Raw genomic sequence first — 17,843 nt, 5'->3', positions numbered from 1 at the left:
CCCTGAAGATATTATCTATTTGCACTCAAAAATACCTTGTTTGTACTCAGTATCTTCCCTCTTCCACTTCTTCTTCATGCAGAAACTTGGAGAGCTGCAACCAAGAGCACAAATCCTTCATACGCAGAGGGGAAGGGTGGTTCCTCTCCACCTCAGCCAGGGAAAGCAACTGGTATTACAAGGAGTTAATTCTTCAGCACCCTGAGGTTTTCTTCCAAGCCTCTGGTTTCAGTCACACCTTGTTTTTTCTGGACAAACTTCACAAAGCTGGAGAAAAGTTGCCACAACCAAGCTCCTTGCTCAGGAGCTGACCATAAGAAGCCTGGCAACAAGCAACCAGCAGCACCCAGGAGCAAGGCTGTGTTCAAAAGGTGATTTAAACTGGGGCAGGGCCAATTTAGATTGGACATTAGGAAGAAGTTCTTTACTGGGAGGGTGGTGAGACACTGGAATGGGTTGCCCAAAGAGACTGTGGACACCTTATCTCTGGTTTAAGACCAGGCTGGATGACGCTGTGAGCAACCTGATCTAGTGGGAGGTGTCCCTGTCCATGGCAGGGAGTTGGAACTAGATCGTATTTCAGGTCCCTTCCAACTCAAGCCATTCTATGATTCTCAGGGATGAAAGCAAAGCCCTGGGCTTTCCCAAAGCAATGTGTGGAGAAAGCTGGTGGAGAAACCCACAAGAGAGCGGAGGTGGCCTGAAATGCTCAGCTGGATTTGCAGTTAAAGGAGCCTGAAAAGGGGATGGGTGAAAGCAAGACTGGCCTGGTGGGTTTGGGTTTTATTTGCATTGGATTCCTGCCCTGATGTGAGGTTTGGATGAAAGGGTGAAGGAAGTCAAATAATAGCCAGAACCTGACATAAAAATAAAGCAGAGGGTGTAACCCAGAGCCACTGGAGGACTTTCCCTTCACAACACCCATGAGTCAGACAGTGTCCTTCATCCCAAACAACTCCCAAACTCTTCACAAAGCACTAGGTGCTTTTGCTGGTTTGGTGGCCACTGAAGGACTCCAGTCTGAGTTCTGGGTTCCCCAGTTCAAGAGAGACAGGGAACTACTGGAGAGAGTCCAATGGAGGCTACAAAGAGGGGCCTGGAGCATCTCTGTGAGGAGGAAAGGCTGAGAGCCCTGGGGCTGTTGAGCCTGGAGAAGAGCAGCCTGAGAGGGGATCTGAGCAATGCTCAGCAAGAGCTGAAGGGTGGGGATCAATAGGGGGGGGGCAGACTCTTTTCAGTGGTGCCCAGCAACAGGACAATGGACACAAACTGGAACCCAGGGGAAGCTTCTTTGCTGTGAGGGTGCTGGAGCCCTGGAGCAGGCTGCCAAGAGAGGCTGTGGAGTCTCCTTCTCTAGAGAGATTCCAAACCCACCTGGACATTGTGATCCTGGACAACCTTCTACAGCTGACCCTGCTTTAGCAGGGGGTTAGACTTGATGGTCTCCAGAGGTCCCTTCCAACCCTTGCTATGCTGGGATTTGAGATTAAGAGAAGCCAAAACGTTGCACTGGTTTAATTTGGCATCTCATTTGCCTTTACTCTTGAGTTGTAAAACTGAATGGCTCAGAAAATGCCTCACAAGCAGCTGAGAAATCCCTGCAGGATCAACAGAACTGAGGGTGAGACAGGGCTGGATAAAAGATTAAAAGATAAAAGAATCCAAATTTTCACCTGCAGAAACACACAAATAAACACCCATCAGGTCATCAACATCCATGCCATGATCTAACAACCTGCCTCAGTACCACCACAAACCAGGGAACAACTCAGGGGTCGTTTTCTAGCTTGTTGGGGCTCAGAGGACTTTCCTGGAACACTTCTCCCTCCAGACATGGCTGTAACAAGATGTCTTAAGAAAATGACTGTCGAATGACTCTGGATATTGCCAACAAGGAACAGGTGCTTAACTATCAGTAAATTCTCCATGGATGCATGCATTGGTCTGTAGGACCTCTTCAAAAAATTACCAAACTTTGGGATTTACCAGAGAGGTGACTTAAAAGAGAGGAACAAAATAAAGATGACAGGACCAGGAACTTCTCATTTTATTCTTGGCTGGTTCAGGAGTCTTTTAACATTGGAAACTTGGAACTTAGGCAAGGTTAAAACAGTGTCCTACCAAGGGATTTGAAGCAAGAGGGATGGATTTCATCCCAGATCTTCACCTTCCTAATACATATTTACCTGTATGGATATGCATGTTAGGCAGGGGAAGCTCTTCCTGAAAGACACAATACAAACCCTTTATCCTGTCCATCACTGGGATGAATCCCACAACAAACATCTTTAGGGCTTCCCTGAGCTTCTTGGTTACTTCACATTTCTGATACTCCAAAGACAAAGATTAGGATTGTAAACCAGACAAAGCTCCAAAGAGCAGGACCTCCAACTTTATTCTCTCCAGCTCTCTAGGACACGGCACAGCAAAAGAAAAACAATCACAAAGGGGTGTGGAGGACACAAATCCAACAAAAAATTAGAGAGCAAAGCGATTTGCTGGTCACCATTAAAGTGCATTCAGTTCCACCTCAGCTCTTCAGCCCTGGGCTAAAGCTATTTCCCCTCTTCCTGCTGAGTGTGAGCTCCATGGTGCTGGCTGGAGGGGCACAAGGTATTGCAGGCATGTAACTGCTCATTCTCAATTGTTAGTTCACAGCATGGAGCATGGTTGAGAGCCCTGAGTTAGCTTGATGTCACATAGGACAGTGGATTCTGGAACATTTGCTGTCATGCAGAGGAGGAATTTGTTCTTATCATGGTGCTATGAGTTGCCCTGGGGGCATCAAGGAGCTCTGTCCCCTTAGAACCACCTAATGCTGTAGGTCACTGCCTTCAGAAAACACCTCATCTGGATGGTAGATGGTAATTTTGGCTCTGCTCATGCAAATGTCACCCTGAATGTGACAAAAGGACAAAGCCACAATTGTATCTGCTGCAGCCAAAGGATTTGAGCACAGTACTCAGCAGCACATAATTCAGGGCTGGCTCCAGCTGCCAACCTCTGTAGATGCTCCAGCACTGAGAGAGAAACTCAAGAGTGGGAAAAACAAAACCAAAAATCTCAAAACCTGAGGCAGAGCCCAAGGCCTCCTATTGCCTTTTACATGTGGGTTCACACAGCAGAGGGATCTGCTGGACCATGACACAGGGGACATGGCCTTGATGTGCTACATCATTGGGCAGCAGCTCTGCCACTTATTGCATATAAAACCAACACGGTGGCCACAGTGGCTGAGAGAAAGTGGAGAAATAGTGTTTGGGACCAGCCTTCTGGAGGGAAGCATCCTTGGACGTGCAGAGAGACCTGCTTCTTGCTTGGGCTTGTAAATGGGACACCATGATACCTCCTACAGTGAGAGCTGGCTCACTTTCAGCAAGGAAGGAGCACAGGCAAAGTCAACCCTAATCTGGCAGCAGCTTGTCCTCACTGCCTGGTCTTGAGCCAAAGCCAGCTGGTGTTCATGCTACAGTGCCTCTAATTAGACCTGAGCTTGCTGGAGACTTAATCTCTCTCCAGCTAGAACAGACAGGTCTCTCAAACTTTGTCCCTTGGCATTAGGCAGTGGTCACTTGAATTATTAACACATGGGTGGGATCTCCCACTGCAAAGACACAAATGTCCCTATCTGAAAGTATCACCTCCAAATCCCTTGGCAGCCAGAGGAGACAGGTGCTCCCGAGGCACAATGTGTCATCTAAAAACAGGACAGTTGAATCATGCCTCCAGAAGTATCTGTCTCTTCACTGACTGCAAAGGAAACTTGGCTAGATGATGGAGATGCCTTTCAGCTAGAGACAGGTAAAACCAGGCAAGATTAATCCTGCTCAGAGAGCAAGGGCTACAGCCTTGCCTTGAGCACAGTGACAGTCCAAGAGCTCACCCCAGGAGACGTGACAGGTGAGCCTGTGGAGAAGAGGAAGTGCTGCCTCACGAACAAACTATTTACACCAGGCTGCTTACATTAACATTAGCTTATATTAATTTCAGGTAGAGGTAGGGGGGAGGTAGAAGAGAAAGGGACAGATATTTCATAGTGCAGGAGCCAAAGCCACCTCCATCCCTGTCAGTTGTAGGAGAGGTACTGGATCAGTCGTGGGGGCATGTTGAGCTTGGCAATCTTCTCCAGCGCTCGCTGCCCTGCGGCCTTCCTCACCGTCACTCTGCAGAGCTGGGACAAACTCAGAGGTGTTTCTAGGACAAGAAAGGAGCATGCATAGATTCATGGAATGGGGTGGGTTGGAAGGGACCTTCAAGATCATCTAGTTCCAACCCCCCCCCCCCCATGCCATGGGCAGGGACACCTTCCACTAGACCAGGTTGCCCAAGGCCTCATCCCATGACCAGGTGGGTTTGGAATCTCCCCAGCAAAGGAGACTCCATAACCTCTCTGGGTAGCCTGCTCCAGTGCCTCACACCAAAGAAACTTTTCCTCATGTTTAACATGTTCCCTGCCCCAAATAAAATCAGTCTTTAACTGGGTGATTTCCTTGACCTGATTTCATAGAATCACAGAATCCTAGAATGGTTTGGGTTGGAAGGGACCTTAAAGATCACCAAGTTCCAACCCCCTGCCATGGGCAGGGACATCCCCCACCAGACAGGGCTGCCCAAGGGCCCCATCCAACCTGTCTGCGAACATCTCCAGGCCTAGAAGCCTCATGCATCAAAGCATAAACACTGAAGCTGACACATGAGAGGGACCTCAATTCAGTGAGGGCAGGATTTGGACCATCACTGTCACTCAACCACAATCAAGCAGAGTTAAGCTACGGCCAGCTGCCATACCAAGGACCCTACACCTTCACAGCAGGATGATCAGGGAGCTACAAGTCCAAGCGGACTGAGAGTCCTGATGTGGTTAATGGAGCTGGCAGGCACAGTATTGCTGCTCCATCTCACTTACTTTCATAGTACTCAAAGCACTTTGCTGTGGGACTGCTGCTCCAGGTGTAATCCGACGGCTTCTTTCCCCGGTTGTCCCTGGCATAAATGTTTCCTCCAAATTCAATCAGCATCTCCACCAGATCCACGTTTTTCACTTTTGCTGCGTGGTGGAGGGCTGTCTCGTGAAGTTTAGCAGCATTCACATTTGCCCCTGAGACCAGAAAGAAAAACAAACCTGTCCATGAAAGCCTTACTTGACCCAAACGTTAGGAGTGGTTTGACCGGAGGAAAAATAAATGAGAAGCTAGAAAAAGATCCAAACCAAAGCACAAAGAGGAAACCAAACTGCTGAACGAGTTCTGGCTGCTGGCAAATCAAGAGTTTTCTTCTCTAGCTTTGTATTTTCCCTGCAGAGAAAGGATTTTAGTCCATCCCACCAGGTAAATAAGCTGCTGAGTGTCAAACTGAGGATCGCTTCCTGAATCTGTGCTGCCCAAAGCCAGCAGAACCCTTCCCACTCATCCCAGTGGAGTGTTTCCACCTAAGGCAAACACTGACATCTTTGTTTCCTGCTTTCACAGAAATATCCCAACCCCTGGAGATGTTGCACCTCAACATATGCAGCATCAAGTCTTAACTTACAGATATTTTTTGCTAGGAAATCATAGAATCATCAAATCATTAAGGCAGGAATTCCTAAGACCTCTAAGATCACCAAGTCCAACCCAACACCACCAGGGCCATGTCCCAGAGTGCCACGTCCACATGTTGCTTGAACACCTCCAGGGGTGGGGACTCCACCACCTCCCTGGGCAGCCTGTTCCAATGCCTGTTCTCTTGTAGGAGAAGAGAAATGTTTCCTATTCTCTAAAGTAAACCTCCCCTCATGTAACTTGAGGCCATTTCCTCTTGTCGTATCACCTGATACTAGGGAGAAGAGACCAACTCCCACCTCACTCCAACCTCCTTTCAAGGTAGCTGTAGAGAATCAGGTGTCCCTCCCCTCAGCCTCATCTTCTCCAGAAAGTCTGGCTTTCATCAACTGACAGCAAAAGGTCCTTCTAATATCCCCAGCTACTTGTGTTTTATCACCTGGTTTGTTCAGAAGAGGTGAGCTGAACCTCACTGAACTCAATCAACAGACTTCTAGATGATTAATTCCCCTTCTAATTAACAAGGTGTGTCAGTGTGAGCTGAAATTCCCCCCTCACCAACGAAGCATCACACAAGGAGAACCAGACATTTCTAGGATATCAGTTAATGAATGCCCAAGACAGGGAACTGGATACAAATTGGTTTAGATGTGTAATTTTTAGACAGCTAATGCTCAATGAAACAAATCTCCTTGTGGTGAGCACAGAATCTCAGCATGGTAGAGGTTGGAAGAGACCTTTGGAAATCATTCTGTCCAAACCCCCTGCTAAAGCAGAGTCATCCACAGCAGCTTGCCCAGCATCACAATGTCCAGATGGGGTTGGAATGTCTCCAGAGAAGGAGACTCCACAACCTCTCTGGGCAGCCTGCTGCAGGGCTACACCACCCTCACAGCAAAAAAATCCAACTCCAAATTCCCCCAAAGTTTAGAGCAAGGAAACTGAGATGTGAAACCTGAAGCATAGAACATTCAGTGAACTTAGCTGGGCAGGACACTAACCAGATTTTCCTGAGGTATGAAGTGACTTCATCTCTGGTTTTCTGTACAACATCAAACCTTAACATCTGTCGCTACTCCTATCCAAAACCAAACCACTGTGCTACCAAAGCTGAACACAAACACACACCCCAGTTTATTACCACTGCTGGGAAGAAGCTGAAACTTCAAGGGGCTGAAGAGTTCTGAGTTTTATTAAATTAAGAGAATGGGAATGTCACAAACTGGGCACTGACTGGATATTGAAAAAATACCTTTCCTCATCTACAGATTGCGGAGATTCTGCTCCTCTGCTGAGACCCCACCTGCAGTGTTGGGGCCAGCTCTGGAGTCCTCAGCACAGGACAGACATGGACCTGTTGGAGCAGGGACAGAGGAAGCCACAACAATGATGGGAGGGCTGGAAGGCCTCTGATGTGAGGCCAGGCTGAGAGGGTTGGGATTGTTCAGCCTGGAGAAGAGAAGGATCCAGGGAGACTTTCTGGCAGCCTTTCAGTATTTGAAGGGGCCTACAGGAAAGCTGGGGACAGACTTTCTATCAGGGCCTGTTGTGACAGGACAAGGGGGATGGTTTTGAAGCAAAAGAGAGAGATTTAGACTGGAGAGAGGGCAGAAATATTTTACACTGAGGGTGGTGAGACCCTGCCCCAGGTTGCCCAGACAGGTGGTAAATGGCCCTGGAAGCATTCCAGGTCACCTTGTCCGGTTCTCTGAGCAACCTGCTCTAGCTGCACAAGTCCATACTGGCTGCAGGGGAATAGGACTAGATGACCTTGAAAGGTCCCCAAACCATTTACTGACTCTATACTATGCTGTGAATGAGCGAACTCTTTGACAAGAAAATTGCTGCAGAGCACCAAGGGAAACATTGCACATAGACACTGCTACATCCTGCCCACCCAGAAGCAAACCCCATGGGGACTGTCATACCTGCCTTGAGCAGCAACTTTGCACAGTCCAGATGTTCCCTGGCACAGGCTACGTGTAGGGGAGTCCCAAAATGGCAGTCATGAGCCTCTAAGTTCGCCCCAACGTCGATGAGGAGCTGCACGCACTCTGAGCTACCTTTAGAAAAGGAAGATGGAGTCAGGAGAAAGAAACCAGGTCAGATGGGAGCAGATGGCCTGCTGAGAGCAGCCTGACCCAAAGCTAGCCTGCTCTAGCAGGGGAGCTGGAGTAGATGATCTTCAGAGGTCCCTTCCAGCACCTACCCTTCTGTGATTCTGTAATAGCTGATAAAGGCTACAAAAGGGACTTTTTACCAGGGCTTGTTGTGACAGGACAAGGGGGAATGGATTGAAGCTTGACAAGGGCAGGTTGAGACTGGATATCAGGAAGAAATTCTTTACAGTGAGGGTGGTGAGACACTGGAACAGGTTGCCCAGGGAGGTTGTGGATGCCCCCTCTCTGGAGGTGTTCAAGGCCAGGTTGGAGGAGGCCTTGAGCAACCTGGTCTAGTGTAAGGTATCCCTGCCCTTCTGCTTGTAAGAGCAAAGTTCCAGGTTTGCCTCAGGGTTTTTTAATGGAGCATTAAGAAGTTGGCCTTTTATCTGCCTGACATCTTATCCCATGTCTGTCATGTGGCATAAAAGCCCCCACCACAAGGGACAGCTTTATTCACTCAGGAACACAGCATTTTGCATTCAACAGATGTGTCCACTTAAGACTCAAACATCTTCAAGCTGTGATGGTCTGATAAACCACAGCAGCCCCTGTTTACTTATTTGCCTGGAACAGGTTGCCCAGGAAGCTTGTGGATGCCCCCTCCCTGGAGGTGGGACAAGTGCTGGTCAAGTGGAAGGTGTCCCTGCCCATGGCAGGGGGGTTGGAACCAGATGACCTTTAAGGTCCCTTCCAAGCCAACACATTCTGTGATTCTATGATTTTTAACCCTTAAGTTCAAACAAACACACCAAGATAAGACCACATGGGCTTACCATTCATGCAGGCTTCATGGAGAGGAGATGCTGTGTAGAGGGGAGGGTTCACCTTGGCACCATGGGACAGCAGCACTTTGACACACTCTATGCTACCTGAGGCACAGGCGTCACAGAGCGGAGTGCTGCCGTCGATGTTCCTGGCGTCCACCTGCAAGGGAGGGCAAAAATGTTAGGTGCCCACAGGCTGCTGTGGCAGGACCCTCTGAGCTATGCTTTCATAGAATCATTTTGGTTGCAAGAGATCTTGAAGATCATCAAGTCTGATTGTTAACCCAGCACTGCCAGGTCACCACTAAACCATGTCCCTCATCTACACATTGATATCTGAAATCCTTCCAGGGATGGGGACTCCACCACCGCTCCAGGCACCCTGGTCCAGGGCTTGACAACCATCAAGGGGAAGAAACTGCTCCTCGTGTCCAACCTAAACCTCCCCTGATGCAACCTGAAGTCATCTCTTCTCCTCTTGTCCTACTGCTTGTGCTTTGGGAGACCAACCCTCATCTGGCTCCATCTTCTTTCAGGGAGTTGTACAGAGCCAAAAGGTCTCTCCTCAGCCTTCTTTGCTCCAGGCTGAACAACCCGAGGCCCCTCAGCTGCTTCTCACAAGACTTGTGCTCTTGACTCTTAACCAGCTGGACATGCTCCAGCACCTCAATGTCCTTCTTGGAGTGAGGGGCCTAAAACTGAAGCCAGTACTCAAGGTATGGCCTCACCAGCACCCTGTCCAGGAGGACAATCTCTTTCCTAGTCCTGCTAGTTGAAGATGTCTGTGCTCACTTCAGAAGGGCTTGACTAGATGACCTCTTAAAGATTCCCTCCAACACAAAGCATTCTGTGAATCTATGATTCTAGAACTAGATGGGGATAGTCCAGATCTCAGAAATAACTTCAGCCATCCAGGTGAGGTTCCCAGCTGGCTCAGACCCCAGGACACACCTGGGCCCCTGCAGCCAGCAGGAGCTTGACGCACTGGGTCTGGCCTCGCAGGCTGGCCTCGTGCAGCGGGGTGATAGAGTCGTAGGTGACGGCGTTGACGCAGGCTCCGCTCTCTATCAGCTGCTGCAGCTGCAGGATCTCACCCCTCCTGGCAGCCTCATGCACTGGTGTTCGATCAGCCCAGAAGCCTAGAGAGGAAAGGAGAAAGGAAAAAAAGTAAAGTTAATAAAACCACAAACGCAGAGCAAGTGTCCCTGTGCTGGAGAAGAACGCTGGTGGGCAGTGAGAAGAGAGAGGTGCGGATGAGGGAATGAGTTAAATGTTGTTCTTCCCTTCAGCATCTGACTTCAAGCTGGCTGTCAACCAACCCCTCCAGGTTTTTTTCTGCTGGGCAGTTTCCATCCACTCTTCCCCCAGCCTGAAGCATTCATGGGGTTGTTGTGACCCAAGTGTAGAACCCAGCACTTGGCCTTATTTGCCCTCATCTCATTGTCCCCATCCCACTGATCCAGCCTGGCCAGGTCCCTCTGTAGAGCCTCTGTTCAGGTGTGTTTGCTTTTAGGGAAGCAGTGAGGAAGGAACAGCCTCACACATCTTCATGTGACCTTCAACATGATAAATTCCTCCTCTCTGTAAATGCCTCAGAAGCCTGTGAAAGCAGGAGCAGCATGGTGCTGTTCCCATAAAGGCTGATACTAAAAGCCATCAGTGAAACCAACCTGGCAGCTACAGTTCCTCCTCTTTGACTACATCTCACTAAGATCCCTGTTTCAAGCCATAGCAGGAGAAAAAGGGTCATTAAAAAATAAACACCTTGTCTTGTATTTCAGTTGGACTGAGCCTCCCTCTCTCCGTCCCTAACCACAGAACATATCAGGTTGGAAGGGACCCTCAAAGCTCATCTTGTTCAATCCCCCTGCAAGTCAGCAGGGACATCTTCAACTAGATCAGGTTGCTCAGGGCCCCATGAAGTTTGACCTTGAATGTCTCCAGGGATGGAGGCAGCTTTTTATCTACTGGTGTAAAACCACAGATACCAACACAAACCAGTGGGTCTGAAAAGTGGAGCAGTCCCAAAGAGTAACACAATGCTGAAGTGTGTGGTGGACTGAAACCCACCTCTGAAAGGGGATCATGAGTAGTGGGATTGTCCCAGCACACAGGATGTGCAGGGGTTTTTATCTGCTTTATCCCTTTTGCCAATACCCCTGCCCAAGATGTTTTTCCTTCTTTGGAGCTGTATGTCAGGAGAAGGAAGAACCATAAATGAGGCTGGAGCCCTCAAACTGTCAGCCACCAAGCAGCACTACTTTGTCACCAAGAGGACTGAAAAGAAGCTCCAGCAACATTTCATGAAGGCTTTATTACATAGCCCCCCAAAAAATCTGCAGGGTCCTCAAATTTCATCTCTCCTGCTGCACAGTTCCTTACATAGCAGGTTCACGTGAGAGATAACATCATCAGTCCCCATGGATGGAGCTCCACAGCCCCCACTGGCTGCTGCACTTGGGGTTATGGAGCAGGAGAGAAGACCACAGGCAGGGCCACACCTCCTAAACCTGTGCTTCACTCAAAGCTTTTAGCTGAGCCTTACCATCTGAAGCACAACACAGAGGAACCTGGTTGGTTTCTGATGCAACTAGAGAGGATCCTCCCCAGAGGAGCCAAACATGCACCCATGATGGTCGTCACCATGGTCTGTCCATGGGACAGGCTGCCAGGCTTGGCTGCAATTTCTCAGCAGCTCTGTCACCTCCAACCCTGTGGAGATAGCCTGGATGGTGGGAGGCAGGGTCTGAACCTTCTCACGGTGTTGCATGGCTCCCATTCACCATCTTACTCCAAGGAGGAACCCATCTCCTCTCCTCCAGCTCCCCAACACCACCTCTTTGGCTCACACACACACACACACCAGTTTGTGAAGGAACAATGGTAATTGCTCATGCCCAGAAGCATGGTATCTCCTGAGAGCATCCTCACCTTCCTCTTATCACTATCCCTGGGAGATGCCACTTGCTCCTCAAACCACCCAGGCCACCCACAAACCATCCTGTCCACCCATGAACCATCTCGTCCATCCCCAAAACCACCCTGCTGACCCCCAAAACCATCCTGCCCACTTCTGAAACCATCCCGTTCAACCCTAAACCATCCTACCCACGCAAAAAAACATCCTGTCCACCCCTAAACCAACCTGCCCATCCCCAAACCACCCTGCCCACCCCTAAACAGTCATGCCCACCTCCAAACCATTCTGTCCACCCCAAAACAATCCTGCCCACCTCTAAAACCATCCAGCCCACGTGTAAACCAACCTGCTCACCTCCAAGCCACCCAGCCCATCCCAAAAGCATCCTGCCCACACCTAAACCAATGTGTCCACCCTAAAACCATCCAGCCCAATTTAAACATTCCAGCACACCCCAACCCCAAACTGCCTACCTCTAACCCCATCCTGCCCACTCTGGAACCATGCTGCCCACCCCAAACCCATCCAGCCCACCCCAGAACCACTCTGCTCACACCTAAACCAACATGCCCACCCCAAACCCATCCAGCCCACCCCAGAACCACTCTGCTCACACCTAAACCAACATGCCCACCCCAAAACCATCCTGCCCACCCCAAGACCATCTTACCCACCCCAAAACCATGCTGCCCACCTCTACACTACCTCGTCCAGCCCCGAACCCATTCTGCCCACCTCACACCACCCTGCCCACCCTACAGCACGCCGCTCCCACCACCACCGGTCTCCTCCCGGTGCAGATCAGCCCAAGCTCTCTCCGCGGCCCCCGGGCCCCACGCACTGATCTCTCCCCGCAGGGAGCCGCTGCTGACGGGGTTCTCCATGGCCCGGGCCCGCCGGGGGCCGCCGGCTCCCGTTCCGCTGCGGCGGCCGTTGGCTCCGGCCTGCTCCGCTCCCGCTCCGCCTCCGGCCCCGGCTCCGGTCGCGCTGGCTGCCGGGAGTTGTAGTACGGAGCAGGAGACTGGGGAACTGGGGCCACTGGTGCAGATGGGGAAGGGGAGACTGGGGGAACTGGGGCCACTGGTGCAGATCGGGAGGGGGAGACTGGGCGAACTGGGGCATGTGGGGAAGGGGAGACTGGGGCAACTGGGGATACTGGTGTATATGGGGAGGGGGACTGGGCAAACTGGGGGTACTGGTGTATATGGGGACAGGGAGACTGGGGGTACTTATGGATATGGGGAGAGGGGGACTGGGCGAACTGGGGGTACTGGTGTATATGGGGACAGGGAGACTGGGGGTACTGATGGATATGGGGAGAGGGGGACTGGGCGAACTGGGGGTACTGGTGTATATGGGGACAGGGAGACTGGGGGTACTGATGGATATGGGGAGAGGGGGACTGGGCAAACTGGGGGTACTGGTGTATATGGGGACAGGGAGACTGGGGGTACTGATGGATATGGGGAGAGGGGGACTGGGCGAACTGGGGGTACTGGTGTATATGGGGACAGGGAGACTGGGGGGAACTGAGGGTACTGGCGTATGTGGGGAGCAGGAGCCTGCTGTATGTCCTATTTTATTCTACTTCCAGTCATGCGGTTTTCCCCTTACATCCTTCTCAGGTTGCTGGAGGAATCCAGGAGACGTCCAAAATGGATTTAAAACAGGGATCCAGAAGATCCCCTTCACCCCGGTCACTGCAGGAGGAGAGGTAAGAAGAAAGCAGTTCCAAGGAGGAGAGATTCCACAGGATTCCCTCACTGCATGGTCCTGCTGTACACTCATTCCAAGAAGGACATTGAGGTGCTGGAGCAGGTCCAGAGAAAGTCAGTGAAGTGGCTGAAGGGTCTGGAGAGCAGGTCTTCTGAGGAACAGCTAAGGGAACGGGGGGTGTTCAGCCTGGAGAAAAGGAGGCTGAGAGAGACCTTGTGGCTCTCTACAACTCCCTGAAAGGCGGTTGGAGCTGAGTGGGATTGGTCTCTTCTCTCAAGGAACAAGTGACAGGACAAGAGGAAATGGCCTCAAGTTGCACCAGGGGAGGTTTAGGTTGGATATTAGAAGAAACTTCTTCATTGAAATGGTTCTCAAACAGGCTCCCCAGGGAGGAGGTTGAATCCCTAACCCTAGAGGTGTTTAAAAGATGCAGCAATGTGATGTTGAGGGACATGATTTAGCACCAGACTTGGTAGAGTTAGATGATGGTTGGACTTTATGATATGGAAGGTCTTTTCCACCCAAACCCATTCTGTGATTCTATGATTTGCTGGTGGCTGGAAGCTATGCTCTAGAGCATGCAGCCAGGTGAAGAACATTGGCTTTCCCCTCCCATCCACAGCAGGATACAGGATGAAACCATAGTTAAACACCCCCTAAAATTATATTATTAGGGGGAAAAATAAAGTGGAATTCTATTGCTGCTTGCTATTCTGCAGTGACTACAATGCTAAAATATTGCATTCTGTGCTTGTAGAATCATAGAAACCATAGAACCATTTTGGATGGAAGAGACCTTTCAGATCATCCAGTCCAACTGTTAACCGGCACTGTCAGGTCACTACTAAACCATGTCCCTCAGCACCACATCTCCACAGCTTTCAAACCCCTGCAGGGATGGAGACTCCACCACTGCCCCAGGCAGCCTGTTCCAGGGCTAGACAGCCCTCAAGGGGAAGAAATTGTTCCTCGTGACCAACCTAAACCTGCCCTGATGCAACTCAAGGCCATTTTCTCTTGTCCTATCACTTATGCCTTGGGAGAAGAGACCAAGCCCCATCTCAAACACAGAGTCTCATTTTGCCATGATCAGATGGGAATATTTTAGTTACAGAAACAGCTTATAATAGAATCATAGAATGGCTTATGTTGGAAAGGACCTTTCAAGATCACCTGTGGTGGTGTGCAACAGCCATTTCTGAGCTAGTTGCCTGCTCCCACCCCCCTCAGGTACCCAGAAGTTTTTGGATAAACTTTTCATGGTCTGAACATGACATCTTTAAAAACAGCTCTGCAGTTTGTGTGGGCACACCAATACTGTTTGACCTACCAAAGAGGTCAATCAAGTCCACAAGTTCTCTTTCCTCATTTGCTCTTTCAGTTAAGGTCCTGAGCTAACAGTTCCCACAAACAGTTGTCACATTAGTATGTCACCTCACCACATCAGAAGTTCCTCAAACAGATGCTGGGGCCTGGTGATGCTGCATCTAGGGAGGCTTCTGGTTCAGGCTCATTTCTGTTCAAAACTAAGAAAAGGTTGCCCAGTAGATACCTCATCCCTGGAAACATTCAAGATTGGATTGGAGAAGACTCTGAGCAACCTAATCTCATTGAAGATATCCCTGGAAACATTCAAGGTTGGATTGGAGAAGACTCTGAGCAACCTAATCTCATTGAAGATATCCCTGCTCACTGCAGGGGGCTTGGACTAAGTGACCTTTAAAGGTCCTTTCCAACCCAAACCATCCTAGAATTCTATGATTCTGTGACTCTCTTGGTGCAGATTTGTACAGAAAGATTGTTCAAGAATGGTTCTGCTCTGCTTTATTCCTGAAAGCACTGCTTGGGAAGGGAGACTACAGGCATCTACAGGCTTCATTCATTTTTCTTCTGAATAAAAGAGGAAATAGCTCTCCAGATGACTAATTTATTTTAGACTTCATCTGTGTCAGAGCTTCCTGAGTCATTGTTTCAAAGAAGCTGAACCAGTGTTGCCGGGAACTAGGTCTCCACCACAGTTATGTCATGGGCCTTCCTCTTGCACAGACCAAATGTGCCACCACCCAAAAAGATGTCAGGCACCAAAGAGCAACATAGAAGCTTCAATTAGAAATGGACTGACCTCCAGAGGCTTCAGTTGTGCCCTTCCCCAGAAAAATTATGACAAATTTCCCTCAAATTAATTTGTGGTTTTTTTTTTCTAATAGATGAAACAGGAAAAGGTCACTGAGAAAGGAGCTCTCTTCAGGAGTCCTATGTTTCCTCATCAGAAATAATTCCTAATGCAAAAATACTCATGGTCATTGTGGCAGCATCTCAACTGTCACACTCAAGGCTGAAATCCAGGTGCTCTGACTGCAGATCTGCTCTTCCCTACAGGCATTGCAGAAGCTCAGAGCCCTTCTCGTGTCTCCTAGGTTGAGCAATGTGGTTACATGGAGTTGTTCATCTTACAACCTTACAGAGCAAATGGGAACACTGACCCTGCAAAAAGATTTCCATCTCACCTCACCTAAGTGCTGTGGCATGGGGATAGAATCCCAGCATGGTGGGGGTTGGAAGGGATCTCTGGAGATCATCTACTCCATTCTCTCCTGATAAAGTAGGGGCACCCACAGCAGGTTGCCCAGGATCACAATGGCCAGGTGGGGTTGGAAGCTCTCCAGACAAAGAGACTCCACAACCTTTCTGGGCAGCCTGCTCCAGGGCTCCACCAACCTCAAAGTCAGGAAGTTGCTTCTCATGTTCAGATGGAACCTCCTGGGTTCCAGCTTGTGCCCATTGCCCTTTGTCCTGTCACTGGGCACCACTGCAAAGAGTCTGGCGCCATCCTTTTGCCCCCCACCCTTCAGCTCTTGCTGAGCATTGCTCAGATCCCCTCTGAGGCTGCTCTTCTCCAGGCTCAACAGCCCCAGGGCTCTCAGCCTTTCCTCCTCACAGAGATGCTTCAGGCCCCTCAGCATCTTCCCAGCTTCCACTGAGGACTGTCTCCAGTAGTTCCCCATCTCTCTTGTACTGGGGAGCCCAGAACTGTACCCAGTGCTTCAGATTTGGCCTCACCAGGGCAGAGTAGAGGGGCGGAAAAACCTCCCTCAACATGCAGGCCCCACTGCTCCCCTGGAGACCACTAGCCTTCTTGTCCATGAGAGCAGGTTGCTGGTTTGTGATAAGCTTGTCCACCAGCACTCCCAGGCCCTTCTCTGCAGAGCTGCTTCCCAACAGGTCAACCCCTCACCTGTTCTCATGTAGGGGGTTATTGCTTCCCCGGTGCAGGACCCTATGCTTGCCTTTTTACTTCATAAGATTCCCCTCCACCCAGCTCTCCAGCCTGTCCAGGTCTCACTGGGGTGTCACCACTCTTCCTAGTTTTGTAACTTCAGCAAACTGGCTGAGGGTCCACTCATCCCTTCATCCAGGTCATTGATGAAAACGTTGACCGTGGAGAGCCTTTTATCTTACTCTTGGGCTAGCTGCATTTTGGACCAGCACCACCAGCAGGAATTCCAGTCTTTGATCAGCAGGAGCTAGAAAAATCAGTGGATCTGGAAAATTGGAGATATGCTGCTGCGGGCAGAGCACAGAACTGCTATGGACAGTGACCTTATTGGCTGTAGGACACCCAAAAATCCCTTTTTCTTCCCTATGTCCTTGTTTTTTTCACTGGGTAGTAGCACTTTGCACTCTCTGCTGCTGCTGTAGTAGATTGTTACTGATCTGCAGCCTTGCTTTGAGTAATAAGTGACTTATAAGTGAGCTGTCACATTGTCCTCTCGTTGTTCCTTCTCCTTTTTTTCCTTTGTTGGCCAATCTTGCCCCAGCATGTGAAAATACACCCAATGAGGTCAGCAGAGCTCAACCAGAACCTGGGACACTGAGTACAGAGACACCCAAACAGGCTCTGCAACCACCAGCAAGGACCAGGAATCAGCCTCTCCATAAACCTATTACCTCAGCTGGGTGACCACAGTGTGTCTGTGAGGCTCACCATTGTGTGGACACAGCAGTGTGGATCTCATTCAGAATTACCTGAAATCTTGGGTGGGCTCCTCTCTGAGCACCCACCAGGCTCAATGCCCAGCACAACCATCCACATGTTCATGCAGCACAGCCACTGACCTCTCATTTGGCACACTGTGTTCACACAGCCTCTTGAGTTCAAGAAGCTGGGGAAGACCAGATCACTCTGTTCCTGCTACAGTATCTATTGCAACATTAACTATTTGTTGCATTTCTGATGTCCCTGAGAGGCTGCTCAGCCCTAAAAGTTATCATCCACTCCACTATTACATATAGGGTCAGCACAAAGGTTGCATGAGGCCACTCAGAGCCATCAAAAGAGACTATATGTTCCATGGAACAACATGAGAAGGGTTTGGAGCATGTAGGTTCTCTGTCCTCCAAGTCAGAGAAAGTAGTTTAGGAAGGAGGAGACAAGTTATAGGAGTCACTTGACCAAGTGGAGCAAGAGAGTTTTCACTAACAAGCTGATCAGACTTTGCATGGAGAGCTTTAAACTTGACTTAGCGGGGAAGGGAGATGGACTTTTGAGCAACAGAGAAGAGTGCTGCTGGTGGTGGCCATGCTGCACCTTTGCTGGTGCTAGTATTGGTGGTGTCCCTGCACACTGAGAGATGTCCCTCTTGTTGGTTTTATACCCTAGCCCCGGCTGTCCCTGCCTTCTAGGTGACATTGAGCACAATTTGGGAGGAGAGTTGAGTAACACAGTCGTGTATGTTTAGCA

The 17,843-nt window shown here is 49.9% G+C and overlaps 1 protein-coding gene across 1 annotated transcript; it reads right to left on the bottom strand.

Annotated features, from left to right (window-relative positions):
- Positions 1–3,946: 3,946 nt before the first annotated feature.
- ASB13 (ankyrin repeat and SOCS box containing 13) lies at positions 3,947–12,270 on the bottom strand. The gene is made up of 6 exons (XM_054399694.1): positions 12,228–12,270; positions 9,418–9,605; positions 8,476–8,626; positions 7,469–7,603; positions 4,907–5,098; positions 3,947–4,194 (listed from the first exon to the last, which is right to left on the bottom strand). The coding sequence occupies exons 1-6, from the start codon at positions 12,268–12,270 to the stop codon at positions 4,067–4,069; spliced, it is 837 nt and encodes a 278-aa protein (XP_054255669.1). The 3' UTR covers positions 3,947–4,066.
- Positions 12,271–17,843: the final 5,573 nt, after the last annotated feature.

The sequence above is a fragment of the Indicator indicator genome, chromosome 3, assembly GCF_027791375.1.
Source record: "Indicator indicator isolate 239-I01 chromosome 3, UM_Iind_1.1, whole genome shotgun sequence".
In the NCBI taxonomy this organism is placed as follows: domain Eukaryota; kingdom Metazoa; phylum Chordata; class Aves; order Piciformes; family Indicatoridae; genus Indicator; species Indicator indicator.
The sequence above is the reverse complement of the archived record's forward strand: the minus strand, read 5'-3'. Positions and strand labels throughout refer to the sequence as shown.

What these genes read in the sequence shown, in the direction of transcription:
- ASB13 (XM_054399694.1), bottom strand. Translation starts at nt 12,270, where the DNA reads ATGGAGAACCCCGTCAGCAGCGGCTCCCTGCGGGGAGAGATCA. An exon ending in TGCTGGCTGCAGGGGCCCAG is followed by an intron (nt 8,627 to 9,417) that starts GTGTGTCCTGGG and finishes CCTCCCTTGCAG; the next exon opens with GTGGACGCCAGGAACATCGA. An exon ending in GTGCTTTGAGTACTATGAAA is followed by an intron (nt 4,195 to 4,906) that starts GTAAGTGAGATG and finishes TTCTTGTCCTAG; the next exon opens with AAACACCTCTGAGTTTGTCC.